A 16,707-nucleotide genomic window follows, 5' to 3' on the forward strand; every position below is an offset into this window, starting at 1 on the left:
TATAGTCACGTTTTTGGAGTTTATAGTCACGTCATATGATCACAAGATTAATCTGAAATTATTTGCAGTTATTATTCGAAATTATATTGGCCAACAATTATTTTCAGTATTTTCTGAGAATAGCACCTATATATATATATAAAATCGTTTTTTTTGTCAAGGTTACAGTATTTGTTTATTTTTAATTCCAACTTTCCAGTGTAAAACTGAAAGAAAAGTGCGTTTTTCGGATGCATATTAATCTTTCTCAGGCGCGGTACCGCCTACTGAGTACTGAAGTAAAAGTAAAAAACAAAAAAAAATGTATAAAATTATAATTATCCTGATTGAAAGACAATTAACGTAAAAATAGCAAGTATTATCGCAAGCAAAACAGCCGTACAGTGAAATAATTTTTTTTCAAGGCCATCCTGTTGTCATACAGCAAAGCCTCGGAGGCAGTCAATTCTTACACTCTGATCTTTCTCACCCCTTCGATATATAATGGGCGCAGTCGTGTAGCCTCAGGTTGAACGAGTGTTGTGAGGAGGAAAAAGCGAGCTAAGAAAGAGATGTTACAGTTGGAGAAAAGTTCTTGTTTCCTAGTCCTTTGATCACATCTCCTTCCTTGGAGGCCGTCTAAGGATTTCGGAATTTGTGAATTGAATGTAACTCACTTATTAAAGCAGTTTTCTTTGCATAGTGATTCAGTTCGTAATTTAATCATTGAGTTTTTTTTCACTCAAAATAAGGTACTCTTACGAAAAAATTTACCCATCGTGAGTGTGTGTGAATCACATGGCCTCAGCGTTGCATTTTTGTTGTGTTCTGTGCTTGTAAGCATGCGGTTTGAAGATATTTGAAGATGTCAAGAAAAACCATAGTGTAAGATAATCTTTTGAATATATTTGTTTGGAATATATTAAGTAAAACAAAACTTTTGAAGCATATTTGTAGATTATCATTTGTTTTTCAACAAAACAAATGATAATCTACAAATTCTGACAACTCAATTCACTGTTGGTTGAGGCATATTATTTTTCTCGGCAGAAATATATTGGGATTACGAATAAAGAACGCAATAAAAAAATATTGCATTCTTTGAAACTGCTGTTGAATAAATATAATGTTTTATAGCCTTCAACACACACAAAGTAACGTTAGATGATGTTCGAAGTGGTGTAATATTTTGCATATGTTGGGTTGGGGGAAGGCATGATTTGAATGGAACAACTGAAAAATAATGTCTTATAAGAAAAGTACCTTTCTATTATTGTCTTCCTTTCATTGTTTGTGTAGATATCAGCATGTGATGATGATTACAGCTGTGTAAGTCTTGAAGAAAACCTTATACAGTGAAATCTAAGACACTGTACAAGATGGAAACCTGTCTTAAGGATTTACTATTAAAAATTTAGTAAAAGTTTGTTTAGCATTTCATTTATGATGGAAATGGTGACTTTTGTTAAAAAGCACTCTTATTTCTTGGGAAAAGTTAGATAATTAATTTCTGGACAGTAATACGTGAGGGAGACTGAATTATTGTTCACCATTTAGTGATACTATGTTTTAGCCTCTGTAGAGATAGCCACAAGAAACAAACATTGAATTTGAACATAAAAATGTTACAGAAATGTAGAATTTCTTTTACAAATGGTTGTTTGCGATCTCATTGTCACTTTTTTGGAAAGGGTATGCAATTTCTCAATTTTTATTTTGAACGAGACATAGACATTCAATTTCGCCAGAGTCGAACAATTCAAACGACATGGTAGTTCGATCATTTTTGTCGCACCATGACCATTTTCTGCACACGAGGGCTAATTAGACTGGGACCTATAATGCATTGCCGATTCCGAACGGCAGGATTGTTTTTTATACTCATCATGAGGTTGGTGCGCTAACCCCTCAATGGGGACTCCCTGCGGTAGCAATTTTTTCATTAGTCATGTCACCGTTTCTGTTGTACCCTTGTGTCAGGAAAGTTTCCTGACAAGGACGAACCGGGTATCGAACTAGTGATACCTCTAAACATCCTTTGGTACCTTAGGCGAGTATCTTATCGATCTGGGCTACCACGCCCAACGACATGGTAGACAATACCAACTTGATCAGCACCGAGGATATTAGATCTCAAGACTTTCCATTATCACATGGTACACTTTGGGAAAGCTAAGTCACTACTCGCATTCGAGAATTAGTATTAACTCATCATAAAAAGTCTGGACCTGCTGAGAGACGAGCGCAAATTTAGTGAGACATTTCGGAATAAAGTTTCAAGCCAAGGGCCAGACGAGAATTTAGTTGAACATTACAGGATATAATCCAAGCCAAAGGCCAGATGAGATTTCGTTACATATCTACTAATATGTAAAACACTAAAGCACCACTGTGCTACAACAGCATTGCGGGAATAAATTCGAGAAAAAAATGCAATCATTCAATAAACACGATCTGTACTTATACTCATCACAAATAAAATAATCTCGGTCCACTTGTCCACGGAAACACTCAACAAATCTCAACAAGAAAAACAATACATCATACAATGTACATTTAGATATAATTTGCATACATTTTCACAAATATTATCAAAACTGAAAAACTTCAGTTGGCAACATGTCAGGTGAACTGGCCAGGTTCACCCAACACGACCAACAAGGCTCATCGGAAAATGAATGATGGACTGTTTATCCTTGAATGTCCGCAGCCATCTGCCGGCAAAAGGTATCTATACATATTTTAAACTTATAAAAACATATTTCAACCCCACAAACGAACCCTTAATGAGACTAGGTGATATCTCTCCTGAGAGGAACCTATATTGTTAATGGTTAAGAGCATCAGCCGCCTGACCTGCAGTCTCATCTTTGTCTAACAACTGGAAGACCCATCCTCCAGCTGAAAGGCTAAGCAGATGAACTAGTCCATACCAGAACGCTAGCAAGACCTTTGGTGGTTTCCGGTAGCTCAGCGGTCCCTGGGGTCTAAAGAGAAGAAATGTCTCTTAATATTAAGTATTAACAATAAAAACATGACCCGGAGGCTGTCATGTTACATCACCATGATGAATAGAAAATTGGCATTGGTGTATAAAATTTCATGTTTGATTGCTAAATTGCAGTGTTAAGATGACATGAATTTTTTTGGTAAGTGTGTCTACCAACAAGGAAAAGGGTTGATGAGTTTTGGACAAGCTGAAAAAAGTCATTAATTTTCTAGAAAAAAAATGCTTGGCTCCTAAGAAATTTGGTTGGCGTTTAAGTTGTTTTTGATTTGCTCCACTCTAGGCACAGGTTGATTTATGATTTTGCCACTCTTCTCCCATTCTAATTTTCTCGGCCACTCATTCCTTAAACTTGTCGCCCTAAGCTACAGCTCGCTAAGCCTCCCTGTAAATTATGAAAACAAATATCGCTGTAAAAAATTATTATTTCTGCTGTTTTTACCCCTTAAAATAATGAAATCGGCTTATTAAGAAATAAGCCGATTTCATTATAGGCTGAAAAAAAAGTAGTTTAAAAAATGTTTGACCTTTTTTTTTTTTTCTGTTTTGATCGTTTTTCATGATTTTTTTCGAAATAGCACATAGAAAAGTTTATTTTTTACATTTTTTCAACTACTTAAAGTTAATTTTTTTTATTTCTGGCAGACAATAGGTCGATAACTTATAATTTAACATCTTAGTTTGAAGTGCTTAATTTTTTTGCCTGTGAACTGCAAAAATGGTTCCCGTAACAGAGTGGAAGTGGACACCATTGTAACAGAGTGGACAGCATGGGCGGAGATACGGTGGGGCGCACGTCCCCCACTGGTCAAAGGTGGAGTCGACTGATCTAATGTATATATGAGCTGACATCATCATTATCGTGCCCCCCCCCCATGCAATAATAACCTTGCCCCCCCAGACTTCTAAGTCAATCTCCGCCCATGGTGGACAGAAATGTTTAACTTAGAGTAAGCTATCACAATTATTCTAAATACACTTTTATTTTTTCAACAATTATATAGACAATATGAAAGATATCCCAGAGATTCCTTTATGACATCTGAAAAACATCCATGATATGAGAAAATTCAAATCCCCCCCCCCATCCCTCCTTTGTGGTTTGAATTTTGGCTCTGGCAAAATTTTTAAAATCTGGTCAAAGTGTATGTAAAAGATATCTTTGTCATCAGCTCTGAACAGCATCCTAACATCATTTATAGTTTTGAGGCGCATAACTTTGACCTCCCCATCATCTTCAATGTCATTTTGGGCTACAACAACGTATCGGTATGTAGATTTATATACACCACACCAGATTCAAATCCATAAGCATATGAACACCTGCTTCAATTAGACCACTTGAAATTTCTTCATTGCTGTTTCCTTTGGAGTCGATAGCATAGTTTTCACTATTTTCTTGAATGTCATTTTCCAGAGATTCAAACTCTGAAATCGGTTGTGGAACTTCCAGTTTTATACTTCTTTGGCAAAAGTTTTCTTTTTGTAGCATTGACAGAGATTAGCATTTCTTTCACAAAAGCAAGAGACATCTCTGTATTGCAGCAATCCATTGCCAGTTGCTACTATTTGGTGGACTGCAATAGTGTCTTTCGGCACAGGTATATCATTCAGGATAATTTTTTTTATACCTTTTATTTCTTCATTTTTGATTTCGTACAATTTTACATTAGTGACATTTTCGAGAATTGTGAAAAACTGAGTGGCACATCTGATGTGTCATTCCCACATTCAACCAATCTATCAGCTGTCCTTTTCAATACAGCACCATCAACTGCTCCTTTGCCATGGTTTGCTTCAAAAAGTACAAGTAAAATTCCAAGTACACCACTTGAAATATTTTGTGATGTATTTGTCCAATAAGTAAACATTTTTATTTTGTTTGTACTGAGTACTAGGTCCATCAGAAAAAAGTGAACCACATTTATTTCACATTCTTCTTTCATCACTTTCAAAATCAGTTCCGAATGAGTCCAAATATATGAAGGTCCATGCTCCAAATTCGGTGACACTGAGCAGAACGGAATGCTTCTCACATTCCGCAACATACAGTACACAGTATGAAGACATACTTGATTTCTTGACCCACTGAAATGATGACTTTGCATTTCTTCAGATAATATGCAAGACTTTGCATTTCTTCAGATAATTTGCAATTATAATTTTCACTGAAATCCACATGAAGAACAGCTTCACGTTTTTGTATGTTTCTAATGCACATTTGGTAAGCTCTATATTGTTGTTGGACATTAAAAATGTGTTTCTTGAACAATTTCATTTCTTTTTTAAAAACATTGATCAAGTCTGTTAGGTTCCACAATCTCTGCTCTTTTGGTATTTTTGTAACTTTTATCACTTTGCCATTCATTTTGTCATTCTTTTCCACTTTTGCGCTGCCATTCTTCACACTGTACAGTGCTATTCTCATCCAGCAATTTGGAAATTTCATTCATAGATACCATCTTGTCATGACAATTCAAACATTTACTATACATACAGGATTTAGACTCTCTGCTACACGTGATATCATCAACTATGGTTTCAGGAGATGTTGTTTGGATTAATCTCAGTTTATATAGTGAAATCAATTTATATTTCAAATTATTTATGAAAATGACGTAACAGAGTGTACATCAGACAGAGAAAAATCTGGTACTAAAAACATAACGGGGTGAAATGTGATAGGTGACACAGAGACTCCTCTATAACCTTTGAAAAACGTCCACCCATTATCAAATTCTAAAAACCATGCCCCCCACCTCGTAGTTTGAATTTTGGTCTGGTAAAATGTTTAAAATCTGGTCAGAGTGGACAATGGTCTTGCTGAGCTGTATATTATATCAGGACGATTTTTCTTTTACTTCAAAATTTTTTGTTGAAATTGAATGGTAATTTGATGTTGGTATAAATCTCATGTTTATATCTCTCACATTAGTGATCCAGAGTATATCCACTGAGACTTGGGAAGGGGGGTATAGAGCCAGGAAACAAAAATAATATAGGGAAATAATTGTTATCCCATAAAATACAGAATGTATTGTCATATAATGACCTTTATTCATACTAAAATGCCCCTTATGCCACATCTCCATGGATCTGTGCCTGGCAGTGATTTTGACGATCTGTACTATTTAATTTTCGTATTTAACTGAAAAAATATGATAGGGAGAATGTGGTAAAGGGTTTAAATTGAATAGAGGTAACTTATTAAATTTAACTTTAAACTTCAAAACCTCTTAACTAAGAAAACTAGTTTAAATCATAGTTTCCATTCTGTTGCATTGGTTGAATTTTTGGAAGACGTAACAGAGTAGACAAAATTAGCCTAAATTATTATTTTTTTCATTATAAATTTAAATGATTTGTGAAAACTATTATATTTTGAAGTATATCTGCATGTGCTATCACTAGATGCTGATATAGATGAAAAAAAAAATCTTAATTATTTATGATAATGACATAACAGAGTGGATATCTGACAGATAAAAATCTGGTACTAAAGACATAAAATGAATATTAAGTCATTTTGCAAAAGTCAAATCCAAAATTGTTGATCAAGCATTAAAAGTAAATCTTTCAATGAGCTCGGAAGTGTTATCAGATTTAATCTGGTATAAAAATATATTTCTTAAATAAATAACCATAACAGAGCGGACATTTTAAGATGGAAAAAATTTCGGGACACGAACAAAAAAAAAAATAGTTTTTCATAAGAAAAAAAACATTTCCTCCAAAATGTTTATTGCCAGTTTTATTCATCTATGGCACATATATAAAATGTGATTCCAAGTTTTCTGAAAAAAAATTCCAGGTTTGCACCAAGTCTCTTTGTTTAATACTTTTTTGAAGCTGGGACAGTCAGATTTTGACATTTTGCTACAAACAATGATTTAAAAAAAATTAAATACCATCGAAACAAATTAAGAAACACTGCATGACTGAGAATTAAATGAAGAACTAGAAAAAAAAAATTACGCTTTGTTTGGAAATGACCCATATATGTATATAAAAAACTGTATTTTATTTACTGCCAAAATTTTAAAGTGCTACAAAACTGATAAATGCTGCTACAAAAACAACAATTTTGCTGCTACAAAAACAACAATTTTGCTGCTACAAAAATCAAATTTCCATTTTCCACCCATGTAAATTGTGAACAATAATTCAGTCTCCCTCACGTATTGCACTCCAGAAATTAATTATATAACTTTTCCCAAGAAATAGGAGTGTTTTTAAACAAAAGTCACCATTTCCATCATAAATGAAATGCTAAACAAGCTTTTACTAAATTTTGAATAGTAAATCCGCTTCCTCCCAACGTGACTTCCCAGAACCAGTTCAGATGGATAATAAGCATTCATCGTTTTTACAAGAAGTGAGAGTTCTCCTAACAAAAAGGGGGATGGGAACAACCTCAATTTCTTCCCATCGAAAAAACAAACTTGCACTTGGCAAAAAATTCTTTCTGTTTTAGCAGATTTTGTATCTACAAATAGACTAAATATGCCTTCCATTTCCGTGTAGACAGTTTCTGTCTTAGAGAGGTTTCTTATTGAAATAGCATTAATTATTCAATAGACTATGTTTTTGTTCTGTTTCAAACATGTTCCCGTCTCGTTGAGACTCAGCTGACTGAAAATGTTCTACGGTAAAAATTCACATATACATAATAGCGTTTTTCTACACTTTCCTTAAAATTCTTCCAGATTGTTCTGCAACAGCACTGGTTGTTCTGCGACGTATGTCGCACATTTCGGCATATTCTGCTTTGGGGTGTGTGGGTGAAAGCAAAAAACCATCGGTCGCTTGTGATAAAATCAAACTAAATGAAAAAAAATTCCTTTTTTGCCCCTAATGCAAATTACTACTCGTTAATTGAATTTTTAAATTGGTTTAAAGTCTTTGCTTGTTAAACAAAGTTCCACTGTATATGAATCGGCATCATCATGGTCCTACCCTCCCTTCATTCTTTACATCATTATCATTGCCCCAGCCTATTAAATCTTATGTCTGCGTATGAATCGTGAGCAAAAAGCCTAATATTGCTATTGAGTGTACCTGGAAGATCATTGATATAAATTTAGAAAAGTAATGGAAAAGGGACTGCTCTCTGAGGGGTGCTAGAGTTAACATTAAGATATATGAAATCATTGTTTCTGTAATGAATGAATTTTGGTTTAATTATTGTTAATTTTTTTTTACCTTATTCAAAAATAAACATATCAATTGCATTATTAAGTTCTTATAAAATCCTGCGTATATCCAATCTAAAGTTTTTAGTCATTTACAATGTCAATATTTTTTTAGTCATTACAAATTTACTGCCTCATGCTTAACTTTTTGAGAACAGTGTAACTTGGCAATTAATGCAGGGCTTGACAAATCAAAAAACAATTTAGGCACCAGCTAGATTTATTGGTAAGACGCTTGTCCTCCACCATGAAGGTTACCGTCGAGGTCCATACTTACATACTTTAGTTCAGAGGCCTCTGTAACAAGTTTTACACATCTCTGGACTGTCTGAGTGTGACAGGGAACTTTTTGATAGCTCCGATAGTGTCGGAATTGATGAATATAATATCATTACATACTTCCCGTTGCATTGGGGGATACAACAGGCCAGTATTCCAGTAAATAATCTGAACGTAATCGGTAGCTTTCAAAGTTAATCTTAGGTAGCATGAAGTGTCTGAACTGAACAGAACAAACTGAGCACAACCAGGCTCTGTCACATTAGCAATGTAAGCTCACTGCCCAGAAGAGCACAATTTTGCCGGAAAAAACTCCAGTCGGTAGTCCGGCCAGTTAATAAAGGGATCAGGAAAAAAGAAAAGTGAGAAAATTAAAAATTTAACAGAAAATAACAATTATAAGTTAGGCTATAATGCAATTAAGCTTAGCATGAAGTGTTCAATAGTTCTTAATTCAGAGACGGATTATCTTGCTTTTAAATTTTCTTCTATACCCAATCTCTCTCGAATGTGTTCTCTGTCATCAACGATCATAGACAATAGTAAATTTTCATGTCATGTATAGCAACAGACCTACAGAATGCCTTGATCTGGCTGACGATTTTAACAGGCAAATTTTTGGGGTCGGGCTTAGATTATGAGCATCTTGAGAAAAATCAGGCTAAGGCTTATTTTCTAATTAGGTGTTATTTTCATAAGAAAAACTATACTACTTGTTCTGTTTCACTTGAAGGTGTTCGTTACCAATGTTCAATTCAAGAATTCCACAATGTTATTTTCTTTTTGTTATGAGATGTTATTTTTTGTCTCTTGATATTTCAGTTATGAAGTCTCGTGTATCTGTATAAAACTTATAAAAAAAAGTAATGTAAACATTTTTTGAATGAAAATTCAGTTTACATACATTGGTTTACTTCACAGACGCTTCAATTTATACAAGGATTTGTGTGTGTGTGAAAAATTGTATATTATAAATAAGCAATTTTCTGTGGGTATGCTTATCACATATATCAGTTATATTTGTTAAACTAAGGTCTATGGTTACATTTTTGGTTTGTGATTTCTTGTAACATATTTTAATATGTGAATCTCGTACCTAAATGCTTACATAAAAAAAGGTAGTCAGTAGAATCTTAAAAAGTGTGTGTGTGTTTGTGATTCCAAGAAATTATTTATCATCAAATTTTTGTTCCTAAAAAATCATTTAAAAATATTTAAAAATATAGGGATATTCTAAACACTGTACTATGCAGCAAATTTTATAATATATAAACTAAGCTCAAACTAAAATTTTAACCTGAAAGCAACACATTTTCTTCAAAAACAAACAATATTCCCCAAAAAACCTGGGTTTTTTAGCAGCCCGGGGGAAAATGGGTATCTACCCGAGGAGCAAATTTGATAATCCTGGTTTAAACTAGATAAAAACTTCCTTTAGCAAAAAAACGAAAATGGGGGAAAAGCTTTAGCAAAATGCTACAATGCTAATGATTAATGGTTTGATGTCTATTTGTTTCGTACCTCCTGTACGCATTTTTGCGAAAGTGGCTATTACTACTTTCACATTCTAAGATTTTCTTTCGCATTTTGCGAAAAATATGACAGTAGCTAAAACCCTGGAGGACACACTGCCATGAAATCATATAATTTTGTGTCATTTTTAGACTATAATTCAGTAATTATGTATAGAAAATTTTAAGCTCTGGTACCAATTTTCAACTGGCCATAGCGACTTGGTGTCTGGGATTTGTCTAGCCATGAGTTAATGGTTAGTGGGATATTTCGCAGGTGAATAAGTTCTGTTGTCCTAATTTGAATCATTGTTTCCATTGAAATTATTTAATTTTCACCTTTAATTTTTGTATTTAGGTACTCTGACTTATTGGAACAGATTATTCTATTCATTCCCCATTTTAGCTGATGTATGTGCTCATTTTTTGTGATTTTATACCAGGAAACCATACATTGTAAGTAATTTTTCTTAACTTTACTAACACATTGTCAGCAGAGAACTAAAGTAGTCTTTACCAACTAATTGTACAACCATCACTGCAATGAGAGAGTTGAGATGTGGCTTTTAGAGCAAAGAAGCCACGGGTCAACAATTACTGGGCGAATGAGCCATGGGTAAACTATCACTGGGCAAAGGAGCCACAAGGTAACCATGGATAAATGGTCAAAAGGTAAATTTTTCTGATAGTCAGGACAAGTGAGTCAGGTGGTAGAGGATTGTTATAACTACTTAATTAACATTACTTCATATTTATGGCCTCCATGAAATGAGCTGACTGAGATCTAGCTCAAAAATGAACCTGGTGAAGTTTCTGGAACCAGTTCTAGGTGATCTGAGGGGGAATTTATTTAGTCTTCTGCAGTCTTTTGGATTTTTTCATATAAATGCTCAAAAGTTCAACATTTTCTTACATGACTTCCACAGATGATGCTTTGGGTGTGGTTTGGATTAGTTATGGCATTAAAACTTAGTTAAAGAGCAAAACAAAAAAAACTAAACTAAACTGAAGTGTCCCATTGCTTCTCTACACGCTCTTTTTATGTATATTGTAGGAAGTATACATTCTGGATTCCAAGAATAATGTGGATAAGTAAATTTTTTTTAATTGAAAAGACTTTGTGTGAATTCATATCTGATTATATCCGTATATATTGAGAAAGATAAGGTCAGATAAGTATATACACCTGCTGTTAATAAACCATTTCAGAAATCTTTGAATAAATTGTAAATGACACCCTCCAAGTAGATACTGAATTCTTATTCATTTACTTATCTGTAAACCTACACAACATGTATTGAAAGTAAATGAAATTTATAGGCTATTTAAAAACAATGAGTTAATTGCTTTTTTTACACCCTAGGTCACAGAGCCCTTGAAATCTCTCCAAGGACTCCTGATTAAGAACCCCTTCTATAAATAATTTATAAACCATTAATTGTCATATTATATTATTTGAATATAGAGTTTATATGTGTTTTAATGCATAATGATGCTGGCACATAGAGAAGTCACTGCTGGAATTTTCAAGCCAGGTCTGCCATAATGATGCTTTCCTTGGCTCCTGTGTCAATGACCATCCGACATGGAAGTTCATCGATTTTGCCTTTTACGTCCATGGTTTCGACCATGCATCTGTGAGACTTGGTACACTCGCCGTGGTGCATCTCCCATACTGGCAGCAGGGACTGAGTATGTACTCTTCAGGTGGCCATTTCCAGCACACCAATGGTTTGTCTTTTTGATTCCCACAATTGTTCCTGACACTCTTCAGGGGGGAGTGCTTTTAATTCTGTGATGTCAGATGGGGGTATTTCACAACCTGCAGCCCACTTTTCATTCTCTTCTGGAAGCCTGATGAGCTGCTTCAAATTTCACTGTGTAGACAAGTGTTCTCTTCACGTCTTTGTATTCCCCCAGTTGCAATGCCTGCTGGATGTCTGGATCCTTGACAGAATCGACGAGGTACTGTAAGGTCAATCCATCCCTGATGTCCGTTATGAGTATGGGTAAGCCAACTGTGCGAGAGCCTTTCTATGTCCATGGCCAGTTCTTGCAAGGTTTCTTTGGTCTTCTCTCTCTCTCTCTCTCTGCTACCTGGTTTTGAGTTGCAGCTGGCAGAATCCTTGAGATAGTTTTCTCCAAACCTCAACTCGAGTACATTCATCAGAGCTTCATAGCTGGATCGATCTTTGGCAGCAAGCGTCTGCAGCACTTCAGCAGCAGCTCCTGGGAGTATGACGGAAGGTAGAAGGCCTTGAGTATACTGTCCCATTTGTTTGTAGAGGCAAATGATCTCTAACTGGGTCCTGTAGATTGACCACTGTTTCTTACCATCATACGTCGAAGGCTTGATGTTCGGCTGGTTGGTGTTAGCTACGGCTAGCAGAACGTATTGAGAATCCACGAAAGATATTGGCTCTTGGATTTTCTTTTTGCGCTCCAGTATCCTCTTTGAGAGCTTCTCGTCAACTGCATTCATCTCTTGGGAGAGTTCTTTCACTCCAGCGATGACGACATCCTTCACCCCAGTTATGGCAGTGGTTCCCTTCACAGTGACGACATCCTCTCTAACTTCAGCGATGGAGGAGTGGCATCCTCTTTGACTTTGGCAGTGGATGAGTTGACTGCAGGGAGATCGTCTTTGCCGGCAGCAATAGATTTGTTGACGGTGGTGACAGATTTATCCATCTCTCCCATGATGCCCAAGCTTAATATTTAAACTTCAATACAAAAATTTCTCCTGAATAGCAATAGAATGGAGACTTACTTTTGTTGAAAATGAATTCTTTTTTAATACACAACTCCCCCCCCCCCCCCGATATAACAATATTCTGAGGACCATATCGTTGTAGAGGGATTATCATTATATCGAGAGGCAAAATTATCCTTATGTGAGATCAAATTTATGCTGTTGTCATATTTTATACATCGACATTGTTAATAAATTTAGAAAATGTGCTCTTATGAATTTATTAATTTATTAATTGCTAAAAATTGTAATCAAATAATTTGTTATAAAAATTCACTAAGATGCATTGCCCCTGTAAAGAAGTTTACCGCATTGCACTTTTGTGTCTTACACAGAAAGTAGCAGTACCAAAAACTTTCTTTAGCTTTGAGGGATTTTTTAGTGCAAAATATTGATGTTATCAGATGCCTTCAGAAGAAGGAAAACAAGTGACAAATTTAAATGTAAATTCAAAACAATTTTTAACAAAATATAATATAGGACCATAATATTGTTATAGTAGTTTCAAAAATCTTCTAAGACTATCGTTATATATAGAGGGATTTATCGTAGTAAAGCATGTAAAGTTGGAGTTTTGTAAAAAAAAAACCCATGAAAGAGATTACTAAATTTTTCTGTTCTTGCGCTAATGAGAATGCAGAGTGTAAGCCAGTTCCAAAGAATGGTGATGCAGCGAAACCAACTACATCTTTGACTAATTGTCTGCGCCATGGCAAATTCCTTATACACAGGAAATTACAAATATGCTTGTGCGAGATCAATTTCGGCATGAAATATAACCCCTTTGATTTAATTATTTATTGAAAAGATCAGATATGGAAATGCAACCATAGCTTTATTAAGCTTAACTTTATAATTATCACACAAATGAACCTGACTTGATGGTTTTGAACTGTCACAACATAAATAGTCCATTCTTGACCATTAACTGGCTTGATAATGCCCTTATACTAGAGGTTTTCATAAGCAATTTCAATTTCAGCCTTGAGGGCCAATGACACATTTCTGGCCTTATGGGAAGAAATTTTTTCATAGCTAGATTGACTTTTGTCCTGTGTGAGTTCCCAAATTCTTTTGAAACTTGTTCCAAAGCTTCTGAAAAGTTGTCAATAATGCTTTCTACAGGATCAATAATAGAATTCATAATGCTGAACCCAGTGCCGTAACTAGGATTTTTGCTGCCCGGGGCAAACATGATTTTGCTGCCCCAACAACTTTAAAATTTGACAATTTTATGATGGTTTTCTTTGTTTCCACCCCACCCCCTTAAATTTTGCCACCCGGGGCAATTGCCCCCTCCCCCTCTAGTTCTGGCTCTGGCTGAACCCAATATCAAGGATACGGCCACACTGTGAAGGAGAAGCAGGAAATAACAGCAGAAAAATGGATTGTAGTGTATTATATGGAGCCGGTAACACATAACGTGTTTTCCCTGGGAAAACATCCATCCTCAAGGTCACCCGCGAATGAATGGAACTTCTTTTTTTTTTTCTTAGTCATCATGACTACATGAATTTTAATATGCTGCAGAGTTATTTCTACTTTTTCCCCCTTCTGGTATTTTTTGTATATTTTTGATATTTGGAAATTTTTGTATATTGATTTTTCTCATTCTTTCTTCCTTTTACCCCAAGCAAAAGCTCTTAACCTATGGGTTGCAACCAGAACTTGGTTTGTTGGGCTTCTGAGATGGGTCATACATATCCACATACAATCTGGTTACAAATCTATTTGTTGCTGCAGCAGTAGTTTCAAGACATCTTAACAATGTGAGTAGATTGGTTTGGGATCCAGACATTTTTTTGGGCTCTCTTGAGCCATGATTTCATATATTTTTGCGAAAAAAGTCTGTATGCAAAAATTCATAACATTATTACAAAATGCACAGCCGAAGCATCAGTAATGTTTAGACCTATGGGTGCTTGGCTTTATTTTTATATGGGAGATTTCAGTTTCTGAACTAATTCTGCGGGTGCTGCAGATTGGTGCTACAAAATGCTGTGGGTGCTCACACCAGTGTTTCCTAAAGTGGGCAGCCCCTTGGTGGGCGATGGAATGGTCCGGGAGGGACAATCATTTGATCATTTTTGTCGCACCATGGTCATTTTCTGCACACAAGGGCTAATTAGACCGTGACCTACAATTTATTGCTGATTCCTAACGGCAGGCTTGTTTTTATACTCATCGAGAGGTTGATGCGCTAACCCCTTAATGGGAGACTCCCTGTGGTAGAAATTTTTTCCTGCGGTCTTGTCACTGTTTTTGTTGTACCTCTGTCAGGAAATTTTTCTGACAAAGACGAACCGGGTATCGAACTCGTGACAACTCTACATCCTTTGGTACTTTAGGCGAGTAACTTAAGGAGGGGTGATAGAAGCTACTGGTTTTTAACATGGGATCCTATGGGTTCGTTTAAGTAGGGAGGTGATGAGAGAAAAAAAAAATTGAAGGGGGCAATGGAACAAAAAGTTTGGGAAACTATGCACTACACCCTCACTAGCCCTGACGCCGTTGATGCATGGGAATGCTGAAAAATATCTATACAAAAATATGAACCCTTATAAACAAAAGCTCAGAATTGATGAGAATTTGAAATTACTGAAAGAGAAATCACAATTCCAGAATAAGTGAAAACATTTTTTTAGTTAAAGATAATTTAAGAATTAATGAAAATAATTCAAGAACTGATGAAAATATTGCAAAAAGTAATAAAAGAAATAATCGAAAAATTGAAAATTAATGAGAGAAATAACTCAAATATAGAGAAATAAAACTCAGAATTTATGAAAAAAAAACAATTCCAGTTGTGAGAATTTCCAATAATTTGGAGCCATCCAGTTTTACATAAATATTTTGTTTAAGAGAATGAATTTTAATTACAGCATTTGAAGAATAATATTCATTTGGGGCAAAGATATCAACATCATTAAATTTTTTGAATTTTCCTTTTTAAATTCTGAGAACTCTATATCTTTTGACATACTTTTCAATGTGACTTCTAATTTTACTTTCCTGAAGCTCTTTTTATATAGTGATACCCCAGTTAATAAAGATACTACGTACTGGAATCACATTCGCTAACTAAAACGCAATAGTTTAATTCATTCTAAGAATTGCCTAAAATTTCAAAGTAAGTTTCATGAAACACTAAGAAGTACTATGAAAAAATGGAAACTGACCGAATGCTGAGATGAACAACTTTACAATTGGAAGGAAGAGAATTTAAAGGAAGATGGAAAAACTTAACATTTTTTATTTTACACCAGTGGTTCTCAAATTTTTGTCTGAAATTTAATTTCAAACAAAATGCATAGAATATTTTTTTTTGAAATTTTTTCCCTATTTAAGTAACATTAATATAAAGATTTGATTGATTTTTGATTGGTTGGCAGGATATTTCAACACTGAAAATAAGGATCTGAGTAGTTGAAAGATGAAATTTAGCACTTGAAGTACCAAAAATTTTAAGAGTTCCACGAAAACAAGCATAATGATTTTTTTTGTGTGTTCATTCAATTTCTCATAAGTGGGGCTCTGATTTTTATGACCTAAAGATGAAACGTTGCTAATAAGTTATTAGCAACTACGTTTCATCTTTAGGTTATAAAAATCAGAGCCCTTGTCATAAGCTTGTGCAGACCTGCCAACTCTCCGGATTTAGGCAGGAGACTCCGAATTTTTCATTCTTCCTCCTGCTCTCCGGATTTGTTAAAATTTCTCTGGATTTTGGCAGAAAATTAGATTTGACGCGTGCTTTCATGTTGTCATGACGTCAATGTCTGCCGTTTTCGTTAGGGAGAACACCCATAGAGGACAGCTGTGGTAATTTCCATCGTGCACCCGTAAAAAAGTCTTGGTGACCGCATTTAAGCAATTGGCAAAGACGTGACTTTGTTTGCGTAGCGTTTATCAGCAATCATTTATCAGGGGGAAGCCCTTGGTTGCCGAAATTCCTGTATAATCGTTATTGTATTCCATTAACAGCCG

At 35.0% G+C, this 16,707-nt stretch overlaps 1 protein-coding gene across 3 annotated transcripts in view; it reads left to right on the forward strand.

The window, feature by feature from the left end:
- Positions 1-478: 478 nt before the first annotated feature.
- lgs (BCL9 domain-containing protein legless) overlaps positions 479-16,707 on the forward strand; it is a 109,742-nt gene continuing 93,513 nt past the window's right edge. For 2 of the 3 annotated variants that reach the window (XM_089239387.1, XM_089239388.1), the window contains exons 1-2: positions 479-864; positions 10,327-10,424. In XM_089239387.1, the coding sequence (XP_089095513.1) occupies positions 10,378-10,424 (47 nt within the window). In that variant the 5' untranslated portion in view covers positions 479-864; positions 10,327-10,377. Of the gene's footprint in view, positions 865-10,326; positions 10,425-14,354; positions 14,490-16,707 lie in introns of all 3 variants that reach the window. The other variant, XM_089239389.1, reaches the window with a different exon arrangement.

This window comes from Pholcus phalangioides, unplaced genomic scaffold (assembly GCF_987345545.1).
Source record: "Pholcus phalangioides strain wild (caught in Gottingen) unplaced genomic scaffold, Ppha-v1.0 ptg000011l_1, whole genome shotgun sequence".
NCBI classification, from domain to species: Eukaryota; Metazoa; Arthropoda; class Arachnida; order Araneae; family Pholcidae; genus Pholcus; species Pholcus phalangioides.